At 37.4% G+C, this 21,627-nt stretch overlaps 1 protein-coding gene across 2 annotated transcripts in view; it reads left to right on the top strand.

Annotated features, from left to right (window-relative positions):
• Positions 1-318: 318 nt before the first annotated feature.
• SLF1 (SMC5-SMC6 complex localization factor 1) overlaps positions 319-21,627 on the top strand; it is a 41,283-nt gene continuing 19,974 nt past the window's right edge. The window contains exons 1-10 of one of the 2 annotated variants that reach the window (XM_050913553.1): positions 319-432; positions 587-662; positions 3,623-3,866; positions 6,083-6,245; positions 10,988-11,119; positions 12,578-12,631; positions 16,474-16,632; positions 17,205-17,371; positions 18,750-18,887; positions 20,741-20,906. In XM_050913553.1, the coding sequence (XP_050769510.1) occupies positions 319-432; positions 587-662; positions 3,623-3,866; positions 6,083-6,245; positions 10,988-11,119; positions 12,578-12,631; positions 16,474-16,632; positions 17,205-17,371; positions 18,750-18,887; positions 20,741-20,906 (1,413 nt within the window). Of the gene's footprint in view, positions 433-586; positions 663-3,622; positions 3,867-6,082; positions 6,246-10,204; positions 10,259-10,987; positions 11,120-12,577; positions 12,632-16,473; positions 16,633-17,204; positions 17,372-18,749; positions 18,888-20,740; positions 20,907-21,627 lie in introns of those variants that run through there. The other variant, XM_050913554.1, reaches the window with a different exon arrangement.

Raw genomic sequence — 21,627 nt, 5'->3', positions numbered from 1 at the left:
CGCCTCCGGGTGTGTGGGTTGCGCGGAGCCGTGGTGCCAGCCCCGGGGCGGGGGGGGGGGGGCTCGGCCGGTTGCGGGCCGCGGTTTGGGGGTCTCTGGCCTGCCCCGTTACCGTCTTCCCGGTGTCCCCGCCGGGGCAGGCAGTGACAGCTTCACGCGTGGCGTACCGCCGTCGGGTAGTGTTGGTCCCTGGCGGTGTGTTTCCCCTCGTTCTCGGAAGACAAGTAGGAAGTCCTGCTAAGATCGTGCACGCCACGTTTCGTGGTGTACGTTTGGTGTGTTCATGTTTCCTTTCCGTTTGTTTTTTTCTTTTAACAGATGGCAAGTGGCGGCCAGAAACGGATAATCCAATTAACTGGATTTAAAAAACAAGAGAAAAAGGCACTGCTCGAATGGCTGTTCAAACTGGACTGTGTTTTTTTAGATAATAAGGTATTGTTCACTAAAGTACCTGATGGTTAGAGCAGAAAGAAAAAATGCAAGCCTTAAAAGAAAGGACAGTGCAGTAGTTCAGAGTTGCATATAAATAGCCAAGAAAGTTAAACTGTTTCCAGTGACGCAAGTGTCTTGTTTTGTTTTTTATTAGAAATACAGAAACTGTACACATCTTATAGCAAAAAAGCTGTGCAAGAGTGAAAAGTTCTTAGCTGCCTGTGCTGCAGGTGAGTAAAAGATTTGCTGTAAAATGTCATGGGATCATAACATAGGACTGGAAAGGACTTAAAAGGCTTCTAGTTACCTGCTTTCATTTTGTGAATGATCTGTCTTACGAACCCTCATTCTTCTTGTTCCATTAACTTGATTTTAACCCAGTATTATGTTCAAGTTCTGATTTACTTCTTTTTGTTTCGGATTTTTTCCTAAATGATATTCCTGCCATCTTTCTTTAGTTGACCTGCATCTGTTCCCAAGCAGAAAGCTTAGTTATATATTAGTTAGATCATGAACTCATACCCGAATGATATGGGTGCTTAAAAATGGATCACTCGAAAAGGGGGCAGAGAGCGTATGGACACCCGTAGTCACCATGGATTTTTGACACCAAATTCACACGCAACATTCACTGGTAAAGGTCACTGTCTGTAAGTTCCTGTTTATGCAGCAAGAGAAAATTCCAGGCTTTTGCCATTCTGACACAAGCCTCTGGTCTTTCCTCTTGCTTTTCTTTTACCTAAGGCCTGATGCTGAAATCCTACACATAAGCAACTAAAATGCCTTTAGAATGAGAATTCTGTATTTTAAGATTTCTTTATAGGCAGATTACCTGGAAGGATTTTATGATGAGTTTAGAAAATCTTGTGGAGTTATGAGATTTAACAATACCAATCTATTAACTCGTTAAATGTGATCTTTATTTTCCCTGTATCGTACTATACGAAAGTGCTAAAGCAATTTTTAGGATGGATAATCTTAAATTTAAGAGATAACAGACAGAAATAACTAAACATAGATTTGGGTTTAAAGATATATGTAAATTTCTTGATTTCATGTTTGTTCTTATGTACCATTTTAGTAGGCATTTTCAGTCACCTGTCGCTGCTAGAATGTAGTTGCGTGTGTGTGTGTGTATATATATATATGGATGATTCTTTGTACTAATGTAAAATCCTGATCGCACTCTAATAAAAAAGTAAATAGACCAAAAATTTCCATGAGGGAAACAATATTAAAATGCAGATAGATTTGTGGCATAGCACTTCATTTTAACTGTTATAAACCTTTGATTTATGTTTTCTTACTTTTGGGGATTTAAAACATCTGGAGCTGCTTTCTTGAACTGAGTGGAAATGACATATGTAGGGTTGTCGTGGTTTAACCCCAGCCAGCAGCCAAGCACCACGTAGCCGCTTCCTCACTCCCCCCCCAGCTCCCAGTGGGATGGGGAGGGGAATCAGGAAAGAAGGTAAAACTCTGTCCTGGTTTCGGCTGGGATAGAGTTAATTTTCTTCTTAGTAGCTGGTACAGTGCTGTGTTTTGGATTTAGTGTGAGAATACTGTTGATAACACACTGATGTTTTAGTTGTTGCTAAGTAGCGCTTATCCTAAGCCAAGGACTTTTCAGTTTCCCATGCTCTGCCAGCAAGCAGGTGTGCAAGAAGCTGGGAGGGAGCACGGCCGGGGCAGCTGACCCGAACTAGCCAAAGGGCTATTCCATGCCGTGGAACGTCCTGCCCAGTATGTAAACTGGGGGGAGCTGGCTGGGAGGGGTGGATCGCTGCTGAGGCATCGGTCAGCAGGTGGTGAGCAGCTGCATTGTGCATCACTTGTCTTTTCTTGGGGTTTATTTCTTTTTTTGTTGTTATATTCCTTTTCATTACGGTTATTATTATTATTATATTGTTATTCTTAGTGGGTTGAGATAAGAATGGTTTAATAACTAAAGTAAAATATAATACTAACAATAATAATACATTTATTATTACTTGCAATACTTGCAAATCTTCCCCAATACCATCTAGTACTTTTTAATCCTCGCGGAGGTGCTATTTTTGCATAATCATTGCTCTTGCCCTTGGTGGCAGAGTGAGTGTGTTCATTCCTACTGCAGTTTTTCCCAAGTAAGTTTAAAAGATCACGTTTAAACCCATTTAGAACTCCCTAGAGGTGAACAGAAATACTAACAAGGGCGCCAGTCTTCATGGACTTCCTAGCTGACAGAAGTTTTGAGATGGAAACTTTGAAATGGAAGTGATTTTAACATACAGGTTGTGCACAGCATAGCTTTTCCAGTCATAAGTCTACTGGTACCTATGCTAGGTTATGTAGAAGTACCATCTGTGCTCCTGCACTGAGACATTTTGCCAGTCAACCCTGCTGTTCTGTGAAACCAATTAGGTTCACACAATTCAAGTCAATTTCTCTTACAGTATCTTCTGTAGGTAGTGTTTCAATACAGGAGCAGGGTACTAACCACGGCTCTTGACCTGAACCTGTAAGAAGAGAGAGACAGAGAAAAAGGGGAAGATCATTACATACAGAATCAAAAGCATACATGCGGAAGATGAAAGAAGAGAGGCGGAGGAGGTGGAGCCAAGGGATGAGAGATAAGGATGTGAAAAGAAGAAAGGGGAAAGACAAAAGTCTAAAACCGTATACCCCTAATATTGGTATTCACTACACTCACAGTGCAAGTAATATTAAGAATATATAAAAGAAACAGCTTACGTGCTAAAACCTGCATTCCTCTTTTTAGTCGTTGGTGGTAAAATATTTCTTCATTTTACTATGTTTTAGTACATTTGTAAAAATGTCAAATGATATTAAAAATAAAGGGTTAAGCAAGGTTCTGTGGAAGTCATAAGAACAAAATCTGGGAAGCTGAAAAATTCCATTTGCAGATTTTTGAGGAGATAGACAAGCATTTTCTCTAGGAAGGGTAAAAAGGTACTTCATCATTAAAAGAAAACAAAACGATCATTTTCAGTGGCATTGTGTGATTTCTGATTCTAAAGTGTGAAGAGGAGAACTCTTGTAGTAGGAAGAAGTTTTTAAAATGGTACTTATAATTCCAGCTTTTATTTGCACAAGAAAGGTTGAAGTTAATTTTATATTAGATCTTCAGTTGATTGCCATTTGTCTGCACAAAAAATCTTTTGTGGTTGACAGTTCATTTGCTTTTTAGGAAAGTGGATACTAACTAAGGAGTACATAATTAATAGTGCCGAAAGTGGCAGATGGCTTGATGAAACAACGTACGAATGGGGATATGAAATTGAAAAAGACACCCATTATTCACCTCAGATGCAATCTGCACCTAAAAGATGGCGCGAACAACTGACACGCTCTAGTGCTCCAGGGGCCTTCCACAGATGGAAAGTTGTCCTCCTTGTTAAGGAAGGTGATAAAAGAATGGCGTCTATTAGAAGGTAGGAGGATATGTCTTAAAGCTTAAATAATGAATGATGGAACACTTATTGTATGGTTGAACACATTTGTGTTCTTCTATCCCAGTTAATTTGGTCCATAACAACCTCCAGCTCTTCAAATTCTGAATTGTTATCATTAAGATACTTCCGTACTTTTTATAATAAAATTACTTTAAATCTTTAACATCACTGCTTTTCTTGCTTTCTTTTAGTATAGTGTCAAAAATAACATGCATTCGCATATGTTTGCATCTTAAGTAAACTGCTTACAGAAACTTTCTTCATGAGGCACGATACATAGGCTTCCATTTTTTATGAGTGATGTTTTATTTTGTGTGGATGTTACATTCACATGGTAGCTGGAACAGGATACATTATTTCACTTGGGTGGGTGACCTGAGCCAGCTGTGAACTGTGTTTTACAGATCTGGGCCGCACTGTGACTGACCTGATCGGTTTTTGTGTCACATCTATGCAACAGCTTCTTGTAGTTCTAAAGACCTAATTTGTACTGTTACAGATTTTTCTGATATGATGTAAATACAGATAGTTCAGAAGGGAAAGAAAAGAGTATAAAGGAAAAGCGGAGAAAAGGAAAGCTACTGAAGTGCAAGAATTCTGGGACTACATTTTTTTCTTTTTTTTCCCCCATATTCTTCCTACACATTTGGATTCTGTGGTTTAAATACTACATTGAATCACAAACAGAGCATGTTAAGTAATGTTTGCTTCTGGCACAGTAAAAGCAAACATCCCCTGACACAGTTTTAGAGCTTTATGTTCATTGCAGGAGCAGATACTGTCCTACTCTCCTTCTCTGTTGAAATCCCAGTTGGGTAGGAGTACTCGGGTCTGGACGTGCAACAGATGCACAGGCAAGAAGGGAAATGCAGTTTGTCTGGTTGATGATGGTACAGGGCTGCATGCTGCATCACAGAATGCCTGTCTGTCTGTAGCTCATAAAGACAAAGTGAGGTGTAGCTGAAGTTACCATCTTCTGATTTTGCCAACTGAAGACATTCTAAGTGTGCTATTTTCTTGGCTGAGTGGAAGAGTTTACTGTGTGCTGTCTTGCAGAAGGATGCACTCGTCCTGCTACACTTGTGAAGAATGCTGTTTCCTTTTCTGTAAAAACTGCTTATGCAGATCTTCATGCTAACAGTGTTGAAATGCTGTCTTGCACAACTGTCTGTTCGCAATGGAAATAACCTTTAACAGGAACTACACCAGCAAGACAGGGGAACAGGCAGTTTTGCGGAAGGAATCTCTTTTTCCAGACTGTTTCCCATACACCAGCATGGGGATCCTTTTACTCAGTCAGAAAACACTGAAAGGTAGATATTTTTTGTCTCCAGCAAGTACTGTTTTCAGTCATAAAGGCCAGTATTGCTTTGGGGAAAGAGTGATTTTTCTCTGATATTTACAACACTGTGCCTTTTTTTCCCCCTTCTATGCTTTTCGTGCCTTTAGTGCCTAGCTGTTGGATGGGTAAGTGTGTAAGACCAGCATCATTTTCGTTTTACATACCTGGATTATGAAAAATAAAACATATCCAGCATGTCAGGAGACCTTATTTCTTCCACCATTTTTTTGTCTGGCATCTTTTCTAAAAGATAGGAATAGTTGCAGCAGTACCACCCTGGAAATTGCCCCTGGGGAAACTCTTACATGTAACGGTGTCCCAAAGACAAGCAAATCTGTTTTCTGTATATGATATTGGACAGCACCAAATGCTGTAAATAACTCCAAAATGAAGTAAAACAGTGTATTTGCATTATGAAAATATCATGTTACAGTTCAGAAAAGCAGTGTTCCATTTTTGGTAAACCACTTAATTTATTGCAAAACTTAATTGAAGGACCATCATCATTGTGGGGACATAATGCAAGAAATTATAGCTGCCAATATATATCACTAAATTTGATCTTTGAAAAAGTGCACAGGTAAAGCTTTCTATCAGATATGTAGGAAGTATACATTGATTTGAATTAATAGTATTAAATTGTGAAGAGAAGGATGTCTTGTTAAGTGGGTTCTTTCCTTTTCTGAAGGCTATTAAACGCCCTTTTATCCTCCTAATGAAGGCTGGGCAGTGCCATACATCTGGAACCCTTATCCTCTTGCACTTGCATGCTTGTAGTTTGTGAATGATAATGTACCTTTAGGCAGTATTAATGTAATGCAGTAAATACATCTTTCCAAATATGTTTATTTAGAGTTCTTCAAGCTGGAAAGGCAACCATATGTTCATCTCAAAATGCAGAGCGCAATATAACTCATATATTCATCAACAATAAAATTTTTCCTATGCAAAACAAAAAATGTCTCTCTGAAGCTCGATACTACCCTTTGCAATATCTAGGAGATTACCTTTTTGAGGTAAGTAAATTAACAAAAATATCTAAAGTCAGTTTTTCATTGTCATTGTTAGCAATTTATGTCAGGTTTACTGATTACTCTAAATAATGCGGCATTAATAATAGAGGGAAATATGATCAGCCTGAATGTTTTGTAATTTGATTAAAGGTAACACAACTTTCTGATTCTGGGACTGTTTATCTAAGAGAAGAGAAGCGTTATGAATGTATATAAGTACCCGAAGGGAGGGTGCAAAGAAGACAGAGCCAGGCAGTTGTCAGTGGTGCCCTGTGACAGGACAAGAGGCAGTGGGCACAAGCTGAAGCGCAGGAGGTTCTGTCTGAAAGTCAGGAAACGCTTTTTTTTTTACTGTGAGGGTGATGGAGCACTGGAACAGGTTGCCCGAAGAGGCTGTGGAGTCTCCATCCTTGGTGATACTCAAAAGCTGTCCAGGCATGGTCCTGGACAGCTGGCTTTAGGTGGCCCTCCTTGGGCTGGGGGCTTGGACCAGATGATTTCCAGAGATCCCTTCCGACTTCAACTCCTCTATGATTCTGTAATAGAAGAGTTCTCTTTCCAAAAGCAGTATTTTGTTTCAGATCAGAAGAAATAACACGAAGGAAGCATACATTATTTCTTCTTCCTCTTCATGTTCTTTCTTGGCTCCTGCTTTGTGCTACTATTGCTGGAAAAATTAATTAGACCTCAGGAGGAAGTTCCAGTGTAGATGACCATCAACAAAACAGTTATTCACAAAATACCAAGAAAAAAAAAAATTATTTGTCATTTACATTCTCTTTATTTTGTTAAGGATTTCAAATGTGTGTATCTATGTATCTATCTGTCTACCTTTGTATACATTTTACTGGGTTTGGCAGTATTGTAATGGTATCTTCGTGCTGCAGGATCAATGTAATAACTTCTTTTGTCAACTGACCTCAATTATTCTACCTTTTTTTCATAACGTTATAGATAGACTACGGTAAAATAGTCTGTACATTATTTTGTTAAAATTCAGATTCTTAACTCAAAATCAGTTTACTAGCCATCCTTCATGGCTGGGAAGAACTGGTGGTTGCAATGTGAATTTTGTAAGGGAATGGTATACTAGGCAAAGAAAATTCACTTAGACTATTTCTGTGCTAGGAATCTAATGTAAACTGGTCACCTATATTCCCTTTTCAGTCAATGCACTGAGTTGATGCTGCAGGAATTACAATTTCCTAAAATAGTTGTATGAACTGCTATCTGAGCATACCTTTAACTCCATTACTGTAGAAACACCATTCCATACTTGTAGACAAAATTAAATACAATTAATTTAAACTAAAGGATTCTATAAGCAACCAGCAAGTCTATGAGAATAGATTAGCCTGCCAAGAGGACTTGTGAAGAATGTCTCATATAGCAACAGTTTATATACTGTAATGCTTCTCCATTTGCAGAACTCTCATCCATGGAGTCAGAAGGGACGTAATTGTCTGCGTTTAAGAAAATGTTAATGAGTCCTTACAACTCAAATCACATGATGCTAACATGTGCAAAGACTAGATTCGGCTTCGTCTCTTTCCATGTTAGAAAACCTGTCGCCATTCATGACAAAACTTCTTTTCCTTTTACTAGTCAAAAGTGTTAAATTCTTGAGAATGCAAGCTCTGTATTTCTTGGTTGGTAGAAGAGGATTCTCCAAAGTCCCTGTAATAGCTTGCTTCTGTTAACTAAACTAGAATATGAAACAGTACATCATCAGATCCACTAAGACATGAGGACCTGGGTGGACCTTAGTTGAAGAGAGAAGCTATGCTGAAAGTCATCTTTCCAGAGAGACGGAGTTTTTTGTTGGAATGGCTAAGCCAGATGAAGCATCCAGTGTAGTATCAAATAGTTCAGAGTGTTAGGTTTACCATTCAGCTCCAAAATTGGATCAGGAGTTAAATTTACAGTGATGCAAAAGATAAGGCAGAGCAAGAAAAGAAGCTTGTTTCTCCTTCATCTTTCCATCTGAACTGTGAGGGGACATGTCACTGTTAAGTGAGTTTTCTTGTATGTGCAGAATTCACTAGAACTAGAATTTTTTCTTACTGTTTCCCTTGAGAGACGGAGAGGTGCCTCATGATTCACAGTTGTTTGCTTACCAGATGCACTATTCAGAACTTCTTAGCGTTTTCACCTGGAACTACTCAAAGGCCTCAGACGATTCTTTTAGTCTGGTAGCTCCTCAGACTGTGGGATGATTTTAGTCAACTGCTAATTGAAAACACTACTTTTGCATGCAAGTAGGAGCTAAAACTGCGTTCGTCACTAGGAATAACCTACTTCATTTGAAAATCATTTGGATTCTTCAGATCAAAGCATATACTTTGCTTTTCCTGTTTTAATGAGCAGTAAAGCTGTTACAAAAGGGTGAGAAGAAGGCTGAAAGGTCTTAACGTTTACACCCTGAATAAAACACACATTAACATGGCATCTCAGTCTAGTGCTTCCTCTCTTAATGAAACTTGTTTGGGGAAACTGTTCTCTATTACACCTTTCAGCTAAGACAGACATTTACATTTAATAGAGGAATGAGTGTCAAGTTTTTATGGCTACCTCACCTTTTATTGATCTCCATGAGAATAAAGTGTTTCTTGCTATGCACCCTCAATTCCTCCCAGGTGTGATAACAGGTTTCCATCTTAACCAGTCCATTAACTTGCACGTATCTTTTTTCCTTAGATTTCGTTAAAGTAACTCACCTCAGAGGCCAAGAGAGCATTAGCTTTCTATTTAAATGCATCTAAACAACTCAGAAAACTGCCAAGGCTCCTAGTCTCTTAAAAGGAAAAGAATAAAACATAGGCAATCAAATCACAGCACTTGTCCAAATGTATTAGGCTTTATCAAAGAATGTTATGGACATGCTCTTTTCTCTCCCTCCCAGAAGTACTTGGCACATCATTCATTAGAACGTTCCAACTTTGTAAATTTGTAGTCCTGCTATTTGACTGCTACTTCTAGCAAAAATAAATACTCCCCTTCCTCCCCTAAACACCCACATATATGTCCAGATGCTGAATTCAGCAAAACAGTATTCTTTTTTTTCAGTGGAACTGCACTGACGTTCAGACTATTCTTGCTGTGATTTTTTTTGAACCAAGTCTTTGCTTCATCTTTATATTTCAGTATCTGTTCTTATAATCTCAACCTCGTAACTAGTGTTAAAGTACTCTGTGGGATTGTCATTAATGATTTGATCCTACAAGGCATCAAATTTATTGGTTCAAGATATTAAAAGACATGCATGATTTTAGGGAGCTAGTCTCATACGTAAATTTAAACAGAGACTTTAAATGCTTTGTTGGATGCATGCTGGAATTCATAAAATTTTGCCAAGATGGCACTATAAATTGTTTGAATATAAGTATTTTTATAAGCATGTTGAAAATAATGCGCAGAAAGGGCCACAAGAAGTAAAGACTAGTTAATGCGTCAGAGTTCAGTTATTCCTGGCTCATCAAAAGCTATTTAGAGCTCTTCTCAAGTTACCAAAAATACTTAACTCTCTTCTGTAATGTGCAACAAACTCACTATTTGTTTAGAAATATAGTTATGCACATGCCAAATACTTCCGTTTTGAATTATACATTTAAGGGAAAATCTGAAAACAGGATGAAACATGTGCAGTGTTGGAAACTTTATCTTGAAAACTTAAAAGTATGAACTCTCCGTGGCTTGCATCTTGTCATTGCATGCAGTAGTGTGTTTTTTTGCCTACTGTTATTTCCCATATTTCCCATACTTGATTCACCCATCAGATTCAGGTGTTTCAATTAGAAGGCGAGCTACCTCAAGCCTCCCACACCTGCTCCCAATAAAAAATGTCCGTCAGTACTGTGACCCAGGGGAACGCTTCACCTGTATCTACGTTCTTAACTCATCACACTGCAGGAGGAGGCTGGTTTTGTAGTTCTATCTGTATTTGCCTAAAACAAAGGTGGTGTTTTATTCTTAGTCTGTGTATCTTTGATAAAAAGCATACGTTGAAACTCTGAAAGGTATTGTTCTCGTATCCTGAAATAACTTTTAAATATTTTTTGTAGTTATTTTTTACTGACAAAAATTGTCTTGTGGCTTCGCAGAGAGTCTTTTCAGAATGAGCTGGAAGCCAGTTTGAGAAATACTTCCTCATTCTCTGTGTTGAAGAAATAGCTGGAAACAATAGGTGGACTTAGAGAATAAATTCTTAAAAAAAAAAAAAGGAACTTCTAAATTTTAAATTACTAGTTTAGTTCAGGCTTATAGGCAACAACTGAAAAGATTTCGTTGTAGTGGCCGTTATAAAATGAATGCGTGGTCATAGTCAAATTGATGAAAAAATGTCTTAAAAAATACTTACTACATTTTTGACTAATTGAAAAGGTGTGAGCCTTATTTTTAGTTTTTGAGAAGAAGTTTTCTCTTCCAAAAAGAGAATCCATTATGGAAACACAGCTCTTGTTTCAGCCACAGGGATTGGGCCAGAGTTAAAGTCAGTTAGGAAAAATAATTATGGGGAAGGTTACATTTGTAATTCCTATGCTATAGCTTCCTGCAACATCAGTGGTTTGTTTCCAAACCACCAGCTGTTCATCTGGCACATAATGTAGGCCCTTGAACAATTACATAAGCATGCATATGCACACAAGGGTTTACAATAGAACGTATAGAAAGACTTAGCACATAAAAACTGGTTTAGACCATTAGTTTTGAAACTAAAGTAAGTGGTATTTTTTTGCTCTGCACAGAACGAAATACAAAATACTGAAGATATCCAAATGAACCATTTCCTCACTGCACAAGAAACAGACCAAATTGTGTCTAACATGCAACTTGCTGAAATGAAAAACGCCGTTATAAAACATATGTATTTTGCTGCGGTAAGTAACAATCAGTTAATGTTTTCTTAGCATAAAATGTAAATTGTATATTATTAAATTTATCTTTTATTCTGGTACTGAGCTAATAAAGTAGGTATTTTAACATCTTTTGAAATAGTAATAATGCCTTTTAACCTGCAATGTTTAATAATCCCATATTTACCACATCTACCTTTAGTTAAAATATAATTTAGTAGTGGTGATTGGTAGGCATGGGTATGTGGAAGACACGGCGGACTACTTGAAATCTTGGTGTAATATATGAGATAAGTAGTAGCGAATATTGTTCAAAAAAATGTCTTTGGATTACAGTCTTCCTATGACTTTTCTGTTATCTAGCTGAATTACACTAACATTTTTAAAACTAACCATCCTAGAGCAAGTATTTTGTTGATTCATATGAATGTTTTTTATTACACGTAAAAAATAGAGCTAAATGCCCTCCTTTGTTTTAATATTGTCACATATCTAATCCTGATAAAGGCGCTACATTAGTAATTAAAAACATTATTTCATATCTAGAAAAAACAATTACTTTGAGTTAGGATGTATTATCTCTGTAAGTTACAATGATGCAGATGATGGTGTGTAAGTATTTTTGCAGGAGCTTGCTTACATGAAGCACTGTATGATTTTGTAGCTGCAAAATCAGGTCCTTTATGTACATTAATATAAGTTCTTAGCAAAAGAATTAGAATTTTAAAGTCCTCAATGTACACAATGTTTAAACACAAGATTAACAAATAGAAGACTCATGCTGCTTAAATCTATACACCTTTAAATGCTACATCTTTTATCAGTGATATTTTATCAAGACTATACCCTCCAGATCTTTAACAAATAAATGTGTTTTTGACTTTTCATGTATAGCACACACAACAAGTGCACTTCTTAGCAGATTATCTTTCCCTCAAACTATTATGTAGTTATGTGCGGATGGGAGTAATCATAATCCTAAAGATAATCTCTCCTAAAAGACTTTTTTGGTAACATGTATTAGTAAGATTGTAACACTAGGCCATAACTAAATATAGCAATAATAGTAATACTTTTTTGCACCTACTGCCATATCTTCACATTATGGGTAACTTGCAAGAGGAATCCAAAGTTTCCATTTTGCTATGGAAAAACTGAAAACACAATATTTTTTAAAGTGGTTAAGTGGACCAAATCTAGTAAAACTATCTTTACATAGCAACCCCATAAACAAGAAGCAGAGAATAACAGGAAAAATGGGGAGAAAAATTGGCCATGTTATTTTCCTTTTAGGTCACTAATCCTGTATTTCATAATTTTGCCATCCAAATATTAAAAAGATAAATATAAATAGATTGTTATGTTGAATGTTTTGCTTGAATTGTGTTTAACAAAAGTTGCCATTTTGGGGATTTTATACAGTACTTATTGAATATGTTTATTGGTATCCACCGTGCAGGTTGACTTTATCCTTTTTTACAGGCTGTTAAGCACAAGTTTGCTCAAAAAGACAAGCTGAATAAATGCAATCCAGAGGTAAGGATTCTCACAAAGAGGGCATGTTGCATATATGGAATTTTATCATGAAGTTAGGCAAACATACTTTCATTGTGAAATTAGCTATTGAAGAAACATTTAAAAATATTTATGTTATCCAAAATTCTGATAGAATTATTGAGAGATATGAAGCATCATTGGAATATTGTTGAATTTTGTTCGTTCTTACAACGCTTTCATTACTGTCCCAGTTATTACAAAGAAACTCTTTAATCCTGCTTATTAAGAGAATTTTACCTGTTAATGTTAGAAGAAAAGAAGCAAAGATGCCCTAACGTGATTTAGAGCATCTTCAATTATTCAAGCACTGTATTTATGCAGTAGCAATAAACAGAAAGCATACACAACTTTTTGCAGTGCTCACCTGTTTTTGTTAGTAGGGACAGACTTCAGCTAAAGGTTGTCTCACTGTAGAAAGAAACAGTAGTTATTCTTACAGCATAAGCCTTAAACGTCATCATGCACGTTTCAGAATCTACTGAAGCACAGATTGCAAGTAGCATACATTATCTTTTCCAGTTCTGTTTTCATAATTACTTTGACTTAATTTCTTTTTTTGTACTATTTAGTTAATTTCTCATTTTTCTTCCCATTAAGCCAAATATATGCCATAAATCAGGTACAGGTCAGCAACAGGTTTTATTAAGTCTTTGTTATATCTTGAGTAAATAAATACTTTCAGAATTTTCCCTTTTCTGTCTTTAATACTAAGAATAAATCTTTAAATAATGTTGAAACGTTATCTCTTAGTACTTAAAAAGCATTATACATAGTAGCTATGAGCTACTGTACTTTATATGGTAACTTGTGTTATTTAAAAGTTAAAATGGGAAACACTTAAAGAATATCTATTAGCTTCCTGTATTTCTCGGTAGCTGAAGATTTGATATCTTCATGAGCTGTACTACATAAGTAGTTACTTGATATATAAATGAGGTCCCAGTCTGACAAAATGAACGCTCAGGCTTCATGGAAATCTCTTTTATTCTGATTTCTTTCTATTGACACGGTAAGGAAGGGAGGAGAAAAATATTTTTGAAACATGAGCACTAAAATGCCTTTGTCATTGTCCAACGCTACCATTAATGGGCAAAACGCTGTGTGCATTTCTGTTACTACACAGATTTGCATTGAAATTTAATGTTAATGTTTAGTTTATTGAATTTATGGGAAAAAAACTTTAGCTTTCTTAACACGTGTAAGCTGAAATTGTTATTCTATACTCTTAATAATAATACAATTTTTTGTTTGGAAATTTTAAGCCTAATCCTAATACTTTTCTAATGCATGACCTGCCACTGTTTCCTATTGCTTTGTGGAATATCCATTCCTAGCCTTTGCATCTGATATGGGACTTTTATAGGCAGTATATTTATGGCTTTTAAAAACAGCTCCAATAAACATTTCCAGTAATATTAGTGAAGTGAAATAAAACCTATGAACTAAATTAACAGATTAGAACTACATACTATATTCAGTCATCTCAGTTCGCATCTGCTAGGAAGGCTTAACTCAGCTAAGCGTTCTGTTATCTATCATCTTCCCTAAAGTATTGATTTATCTTTTGTCAGCTTCTCTTCCACATTATGCTATATAAAACACAACTTACTGTCTGTGGACCTTCATTTTTCATTTGTTTCTGCTCAAAGTTTTAACAGTGTACCAGCAGTGCTTCACAAGAAACTGCTAGTTCCTCATCAGCCAGAATGCGAGCCAATGCAGCTTTGTACAGCTTACTGAATATTAAGGCCCTACAATAGGTGTCCCCTGATACTGAAAAAAGTTCATCACCTCAATTTTCTGTCATCCTTCCTTACCCCTTACAAACAAGCTGAAAACCGGTTCTCCACTTCCTCCTTACCTTGAATGTAACGCGAAAGGCCTGACACTCTCCCAAAACAGCTTTGTTTCAGTGTACTTTCCAAATAAGGCATCAATGCTGCTGTTTCTTCCCGTACCAGAATTTTCAAGAGATACAAGTTTCAATCACAATATAAAAAGATGGATGCTGATACGATCACCAGATGAGGGCCAGTAGTAACATGCTTGTACATGCACAATATACTGAGTCATCTTCACACATCTTAAAGCCAGGCGACAGAGAAGTTGTTCTTTGACTGCCATTAAACAGTTTATGATTGCTCTTTAGATGTGCTGTTTGCATATAATTAACATTACAAAAGTATGAATGCAACCATTATTTCCAAAGGAAATAATGTGAAGATTTTGATAGTGCATATATGAATGAGAAAATTGAAATAAATGTGAGTTGCAAACGCCAGATGCACAAAGACTTGATTAAAAGAAAATTGTCTAGATGAGCAGCTTTATTTATTGTTAATGTAGCAACGGCATACATTAGGAATCTGAGAAATGAAACATTTGCAGAGAAACTAAGTATCTAATGCTAAGGTGGAGCTCATTCACTGAGACTTTAGCTGTGATTTAAATATGATTACCATTTATTTCAGAAGCTTACTCAGGTTTGACCTGAGCTCCTAATGTTTTTAGTTTATTACTGAAACATTTTTGGAAACTATCTCGCTAATAGCAGTGTAGTCCGTAGACCTCAAAACCACAATTGGACTCAAATTCTGTGTTAATTTAAATTTTAAACTAATTTTAAAACAATTGGTAGGATGTCTTGAGTAGCTTTATCTGGTGTACGTTAGGAGTCAAGGTTTTTGGCAGAGATCATGAAGTCTACAAGTTGTCAGGGACTAAAGCAGCAATAAATTTCTGTAACTGTTTAATTCCCAGCAGTCCAATGAGTGATCTTCCTGACTCTGCTTCTCTCAGTTGTGACTCCCTACCCCAGTTTCTTTGAATTTACCAGAGCCTCAGGCTGTGTGATCAAACAAAATAGCTGGATTTCAAAACAGAAGTTATCAGGCAGGGGGAAGCTATGCTTCGGTTAGCAATATGGTTGCAATTGGTTTGTGCATCTTAGCTTTGGCTTGAACCTGGACTAGAGGAAAGATGTAAATAGCAGTGTAGCTGAAATCTTCAATAGCTCGTCTTTTGTATCATTAATCTGTGGAAATAAAGGTTTGGAAAGCTGAGAGTACAGACAATAACAGGGAAATTGCAAGGCACATAGAGCATTTCATGAGAGCCATTAGATCCTTCTGGGTCCTCTGAAAGCTTGCAAAGTTAAGCATTTTGCTGTCATGAATGGCAGAGAATAAGAAGGAAGCCCTCTGCCATTAAGAAGATCTTCAGAGCTTTGAAATCCACTGGGATCAATACCTGTGCTATCTGTAGCATTAGCTGCTTCTCTGACGTGCTATATAGGAATAGGAGAACTGGGGAGATAAAACAGTTGCATGGTTTATGGTTTTATAATGTGTACTCATAAATGATGTATTTCATGATTTTACATTTTTCTCCAATTTTTTTATCTTTTCAGTGGTACTGATTATCTTACTGCTCCAGCCATATACTGTGGGCTGCACTCTGCACTTTTGGAAATATTAAGACTCCTTTACCTACCTTTCCAGAATAAATTATAGACAAGTTATTGAGTGTGTGAATTGTAATTTGTTTTTTAAAAGGGTAGATTCATTCAGATCTCCTAAGAAGAGAAGCACATTCTGAAACCTACTATCTTTTCAATGAAAGCCCAGTTCAGTAAGACTGAAGGCCTTTCTAGATTACAGCAGCTTATTGGATCAGGCAATAAGTAATATTTCCGGTTTAATTTATAATCTTCTCCCTGTTTATTATATTACCAACATTTGACTTAGAGATTTCCTGTTAGTTCTCGTAAGGATTTTTTTTATTAAGCTGTTCTTTTACTTACAGAGATATCTCATTCCTAGGTTAAAAGTACTGACCTGTCCAGAGGCAAATGGTATTTACTTGAAGGATTAGTGGAAGAGTATTTATTTCCTGATGTAATCACAGAACTTGCTGCTGGTCAAAGGAACTCTACACCTCCCGTGCAACTTCTTCATTCTCTTCTAGAATATGTCTTACTGGTGAGAGATGAAGACTAAAGTATTATAAATATTAAAGGAAGAAATGGAAGTATTATGATCTTTGCTTCTGACATTGGATTTAGTGTTTTTTAGTGATGTATTCACCCTTCACTTTGTGTCCATCAATGTGTTTGTGTTAAAAAGGGAAGAATTTAATACTTCAGCACTTTTTAAAATTATTATTTATTTACAAGCCGTATGAATGTAGTGCTCTAAATATTGTGAAAGAATTGGCCCAGAATTTTTTTTGTTGCTTTTAGAAACAGCACTTGTGTGACTTTTTTGTAACCTAGTAGGCCACAGATAGAGAGCTCAATTGAGAAGAAGGTTTGTTCTAAGCAATGATGCATTTAGCTGGAATATCACACTAGAGCAAGCTCTCCTTGTTTCCTTCCTTTTTTTTTGTAAACTCTGAATTTTGTTCTGTGTAGTTATGCATTAAATTGCATGTTACTTCACTGATTAAATTAGGTCACTTGGGATTGTAAGGAATAAAGAAAATATATAAACTCTTAGGGATTATGGATCTTTGGCCAGTATGGAGCCAATATTATTTTCTCATTTTATTACAGGGAAATACCGATGCAGTATTTTATGCTAAACTTCATCATGTGTTGTACCTTGTTCTCCAACGTGATCCTCCTTGGAAGTCTCCCTCTATGTTGAAGTATTATATGGATCTTCTTCAGTGTCCTATCTGTAAGAAAGGCACATGGGCCTTGATAGAGATGCTTGTAAGGTAAGGAAGTTTAATAAGGTGTTGGATGCGATAGTTGTTGTGTTACTCCAAACTCGGGGAGGAGGGTTGGAATTCTATTGTGTCAAAGTCACATTTTCACCAGAACAAGTTAACTGTATGTGAAGGTCTAGAATTGTAACTGAGATTTGGACCTTTCACTTTATCTTTCAGTAACTGTTAGCTCACAGGCAAAGGGGTTTTTTTTGGAAAGGAAAAAAATGTACATTTTCTTGTCCTCCTTCCTTTTTTAAAAATGGTTTATCTTATTTTTTTAAGCTTTCCACAAATTATAATAATCTGTGTATTATTGCTGTTCTGGTGCGTATGTATATACACACACACATATCTCTCTCTGCAGTTACAAAGCAAATTCCAGTCTTATCTTGCCAAAAAGGAGGCTTCATGTTGTATTTTGATTTTAATCATAAACTTTACCATCTTGTTCAGGAAGTCTGATTATATCCTATACATCTACAAATACAAGACTCAGTACATAGGAGCTGTTTGGGTAGTTAGTTTATGCTTTAGCTTGAGAACTCATTTTTCGTAATTTACATCATTAGAAATTAATTCCTACTTTCATTTGGAAGAGAAACTATACCTCTTCTTATTCCTGTCAAAAAATCTTAAGTAACATTTAAATACTTCGATACAACCGTGATTAGAGATGTATGAACGTGTATGATTGTAAGCATGTCTATAGTCTTGAAGGGCATTGAATCACTGTAATTGGACATCTAATAGTTTTTATTAGGAGCATGTCACGGGGAATGGAAAAGAATTTATCTTTTAGATAAGGTAGTTTATCTTTTAGTACTTACTGGCAGAATGTGAATACCCAGCAGTTGTATACCTGGTGGTTCCAGTACTCAAAATTCTAGCCAAAAAAGTGTGTTTTCTCTTTACTTCAAAATTATCTCCATCATGTTAGACAATCATTAGGCTTGATTACAAACTGCAGTCCTGTCAAATAGTATATGTGAACTGTTATCTGAACTAAGGTTTGTAGGATGTTACAATATCTATAAAATATTACAAGACTACCTTGTAATTAAAGGATTTTAAAGAAGTTCTGTTAAATTCAGTAATTGTACAATACCTCAAGTAAAGACAGAAAAATTAAATATGGTTAAATTATTTAGTTTACACTACAATACAAAATCTTCATCTACAACACAAAGCCCTGGTCACAAACATGTTAATTTTTTTTTTTAATACAGCTTTAAAACTAGAAAGTTAGGCTTTAAAATGATGAATGTTGCTGGGGAGCAAGGTATTTCCTTGTCAAAATTGTCAAAAGTCAAAGCTGACTTTTTTGCCGATAGTTCAGACTATGATTTCTGACATACAAATGGATTTTTTGGTGTTTATTTTTCAGGTCTTGCCTTTATTGCAAAACCATTTGTCATGCAGTCCCAGTCTCAGAGAGAGGAGATGAACAGAGGATAGTTCACAAAACATTATTGAAGTTTTTCTTTGATTTAGTAAGAGCTGAAGTAGAGTTTCTGACAAAAAGGTGAGTTTTATAGGATAATACTTTCTTACTACTTTTTCACAATTTCACATGCATTTCTGTATCTACAGCAGGTTGTATCCTGATTTTTGTATGTCTCTAATAAGATACTGTTCTACAGAGGTGGCAGTTTGGCACTTCCTTTTATATTTCCCAATTCTTAGTTTGTTTATTGTGATTTGTGTAGGTTTTTTTCTAATCGTGTTTTAAGGCCTCTAACTTTTCCCAGCCTATTATTTCATTATATTATAAGTTTCAGTAAGCATTTAATTTTGTTCATAATGTTGTATTTTTAGCTTTGCAATGCTTCAGTAGTCATTCTTTAAGGTAGACAAGCAGCATTTTGAACATACCGATTTTTTCTTTTTTTTTAAATTCAATTAACTGTTATCTTTTGCTAGGGAGACAATTATCTTTCCTTAGTTTATGAAGTATAAAAAAGTCTTGGTTTTGCTCTGCCTTTGTATAGTAAAGTGTGGCAGGTTGACCCTGGCTGGATGCCAGGTGCCCACCAAAGCTGCTCTATCACTCCCCTCCTCAGCTGGACAGGGGAGAGAAAATATAACGAAAGGTTTGTGGGTCGAGGTAAGGGCAGGGAGAGCACTCAGCAATTACCATCACGGGCAAAACAGACTCGACTTGGGGAAATTAGCTTAATTCATTACCAATCAAATCAGAGTAGGATAATGAGAAATAAAACCAAATCTTAAAAACAGCTTCCCCCCACCCCTCCCTTCTTCCCAGGCTCTACTTCACTCCTGATTTTCTCTACCTCCTCCCCCCGCAGCGGCACAGGGGGACGGGGAATGGGGGTTGCGGTCAGTTCATCACACGCTGTCTCTGCCGCTCCTTCCTCCTCAGGGGGAGGACTCCTCACACTCTGCCCCTGCTCCAGCGTGGGGTCCCTCCCACGGGAGACAGTCCTCCACGAGCTTCTCCAACACGAGTCCTTCCCACACGCTGCAGTTCTGCCCGAACTGCTCCAGCGTGGGTCCCTTCCCCGGGGTGCAGTCCTTCAGGAACAGACTGCTCCAGCGTGGGTCCCCCGCGGGGTCACAAGCCCTGCCAGCAAACCTGCTCCAGCCTGGGCTCCTCTCTCCATGGGGCCACAGCTCCTGCCAGGAGCCTGCTCCAGCGCAGGCTTCCCACGGGGTCACAGCCTCCCTTGGACACATCCCCCTGCTCCGGCGTGGGGTCCTCCATGGGCTGCAGGTGGAGATCTGCTCCACCGTGGACCTCCATGGGCTGCCGGGGGACAGCCTGCCTCCCCATGGTCTTCCTCACGGGCTGCAGGGGAATCTCTGCTCCGGCGCCTGGAGCACCTCCTCCCCCTCCTTCTTCCCTGACCTTGGTGTCTGCGGAGTTGTTCCTCTCACATCTTCTCACCCCTCTCTCCAGCTGCCATTGCTACTCCCCTGTAACTTTTTCTCCCCCTTCTTAAATCTGTTATCCCAGAGGCGCTACCACCGTCGCTGATGGGCTCGGCCTTGGCCAGCGGCCGGTCCATCTTGGAGCCGGCTGGCATGGGCTTTATCGGACACAGGGAGCTTCTAGCAGCTTCTCACAGAAGCCACCCGTGTAGCCCCCCCACTACCAAAACCTTGCCACGCAAACCCAATACATAAAGGCAGCCTTTACTTTATGTAATGTTAGCACAATATTAGAATTCCTTCAGTCTGACTGTAATAGTCATCATTATTTTACTTATTATTCATCAGAAATTGTGTCTGATCTTTCCATACTTAAAAATTGCCAAACCTGTGTGTGTTTTGACAGAAGACAAGGTTTCTGTCTGGTAACTATAGTAATCAAAGTGGCATAAAGATTCAGGTTTTTTTCACTTTCTTTTTTTACAGTTTGGTTGAAGGGACCAATTCACAGCATCAGCAAGTCATGCCACAGACAGTTCTTCTGAAGACCTTTTGGCTGGGAAGCGAAACCTCAGTGCTTTTTACCAAACACATAAATATTCTAGCAGATTGGGTCATACTTTCCCATAGAGAATTGAACAGAAAAAATGATGTGAGTATGAATTTTGTACTTTAAAATAATGAAGACTGACATATTTTTCTTAAAGGCGTTCCTTTGTTCATTCCTTTGTGAAGAATTATATGTAAGTATCACAGCTGCTTGTTATAGCTGCCTTTTGTTGTGAAGCATGCTGGTTTTTGCTCCACTAAAGGAAATGAATTGATCCATAAGATTCTCATATTGATCTGTAGAGAAGAAACGAGTCATGAGTAGCTTGTTGGCTACATTCAGATGTTCACATGCCCTTACCAGCAGGTATTACTGTAGTCATTAGGGACACCAGCTTAATACATCCTGTCAAACAATAAGGTGTAACGAAAGAGATGATTATCTTATTTTAGAGTGATTGTATTCAGGAAATGTTGGAAGGCGAAAGCTAACAAAACTAATAGTTTTTTTCTGTTTTCTACAGATATGCATTATTTTATTTTAATAAATGCCCCAGTTTTCTTCCCAAGTCCTTTAGTTTCATTTGGTATCTTCCCTAGGTCTTTTCATAAAACTGGAATTGAAGGTAACTTAATTGCTGTTCTGTGACCTGCTGACCAGCAGGACATTGACCTGAAAGATACTGAGTGTCCTCTATAGCACCTCTTTCTTTTCAGAAGCTAGAGGCCTTGTGAAACATCTTTGACTTCTAGGTTCTCACATAAAATACAAACTTACTGCTGTCTCTGCGTTCTCTTTTAAATTATTGTGAAAGCACAGAATA

Source organism: Gymnogyps californianus, chromosome Z (genome assembly GCF_018139145.2).
Source record: "Gymnogyps californianus isolate 813 chromosome Z, ASM1813914v2, whole genome shotgun sequence".
In the NCBI taxonomy this organism is placed as follows: domain Eukaryota; kingdom Metazoa; phylum Chordata; class Aves; order Accipitriformes; family Cathartidae; genus Gymnogyps; species Gymnogyps californianus.
The sequence above is the reverse complement of the archived record's forward strand: the minus strand, read 5'-3'. Positions and strand labels throughout refer to the sequence as shown.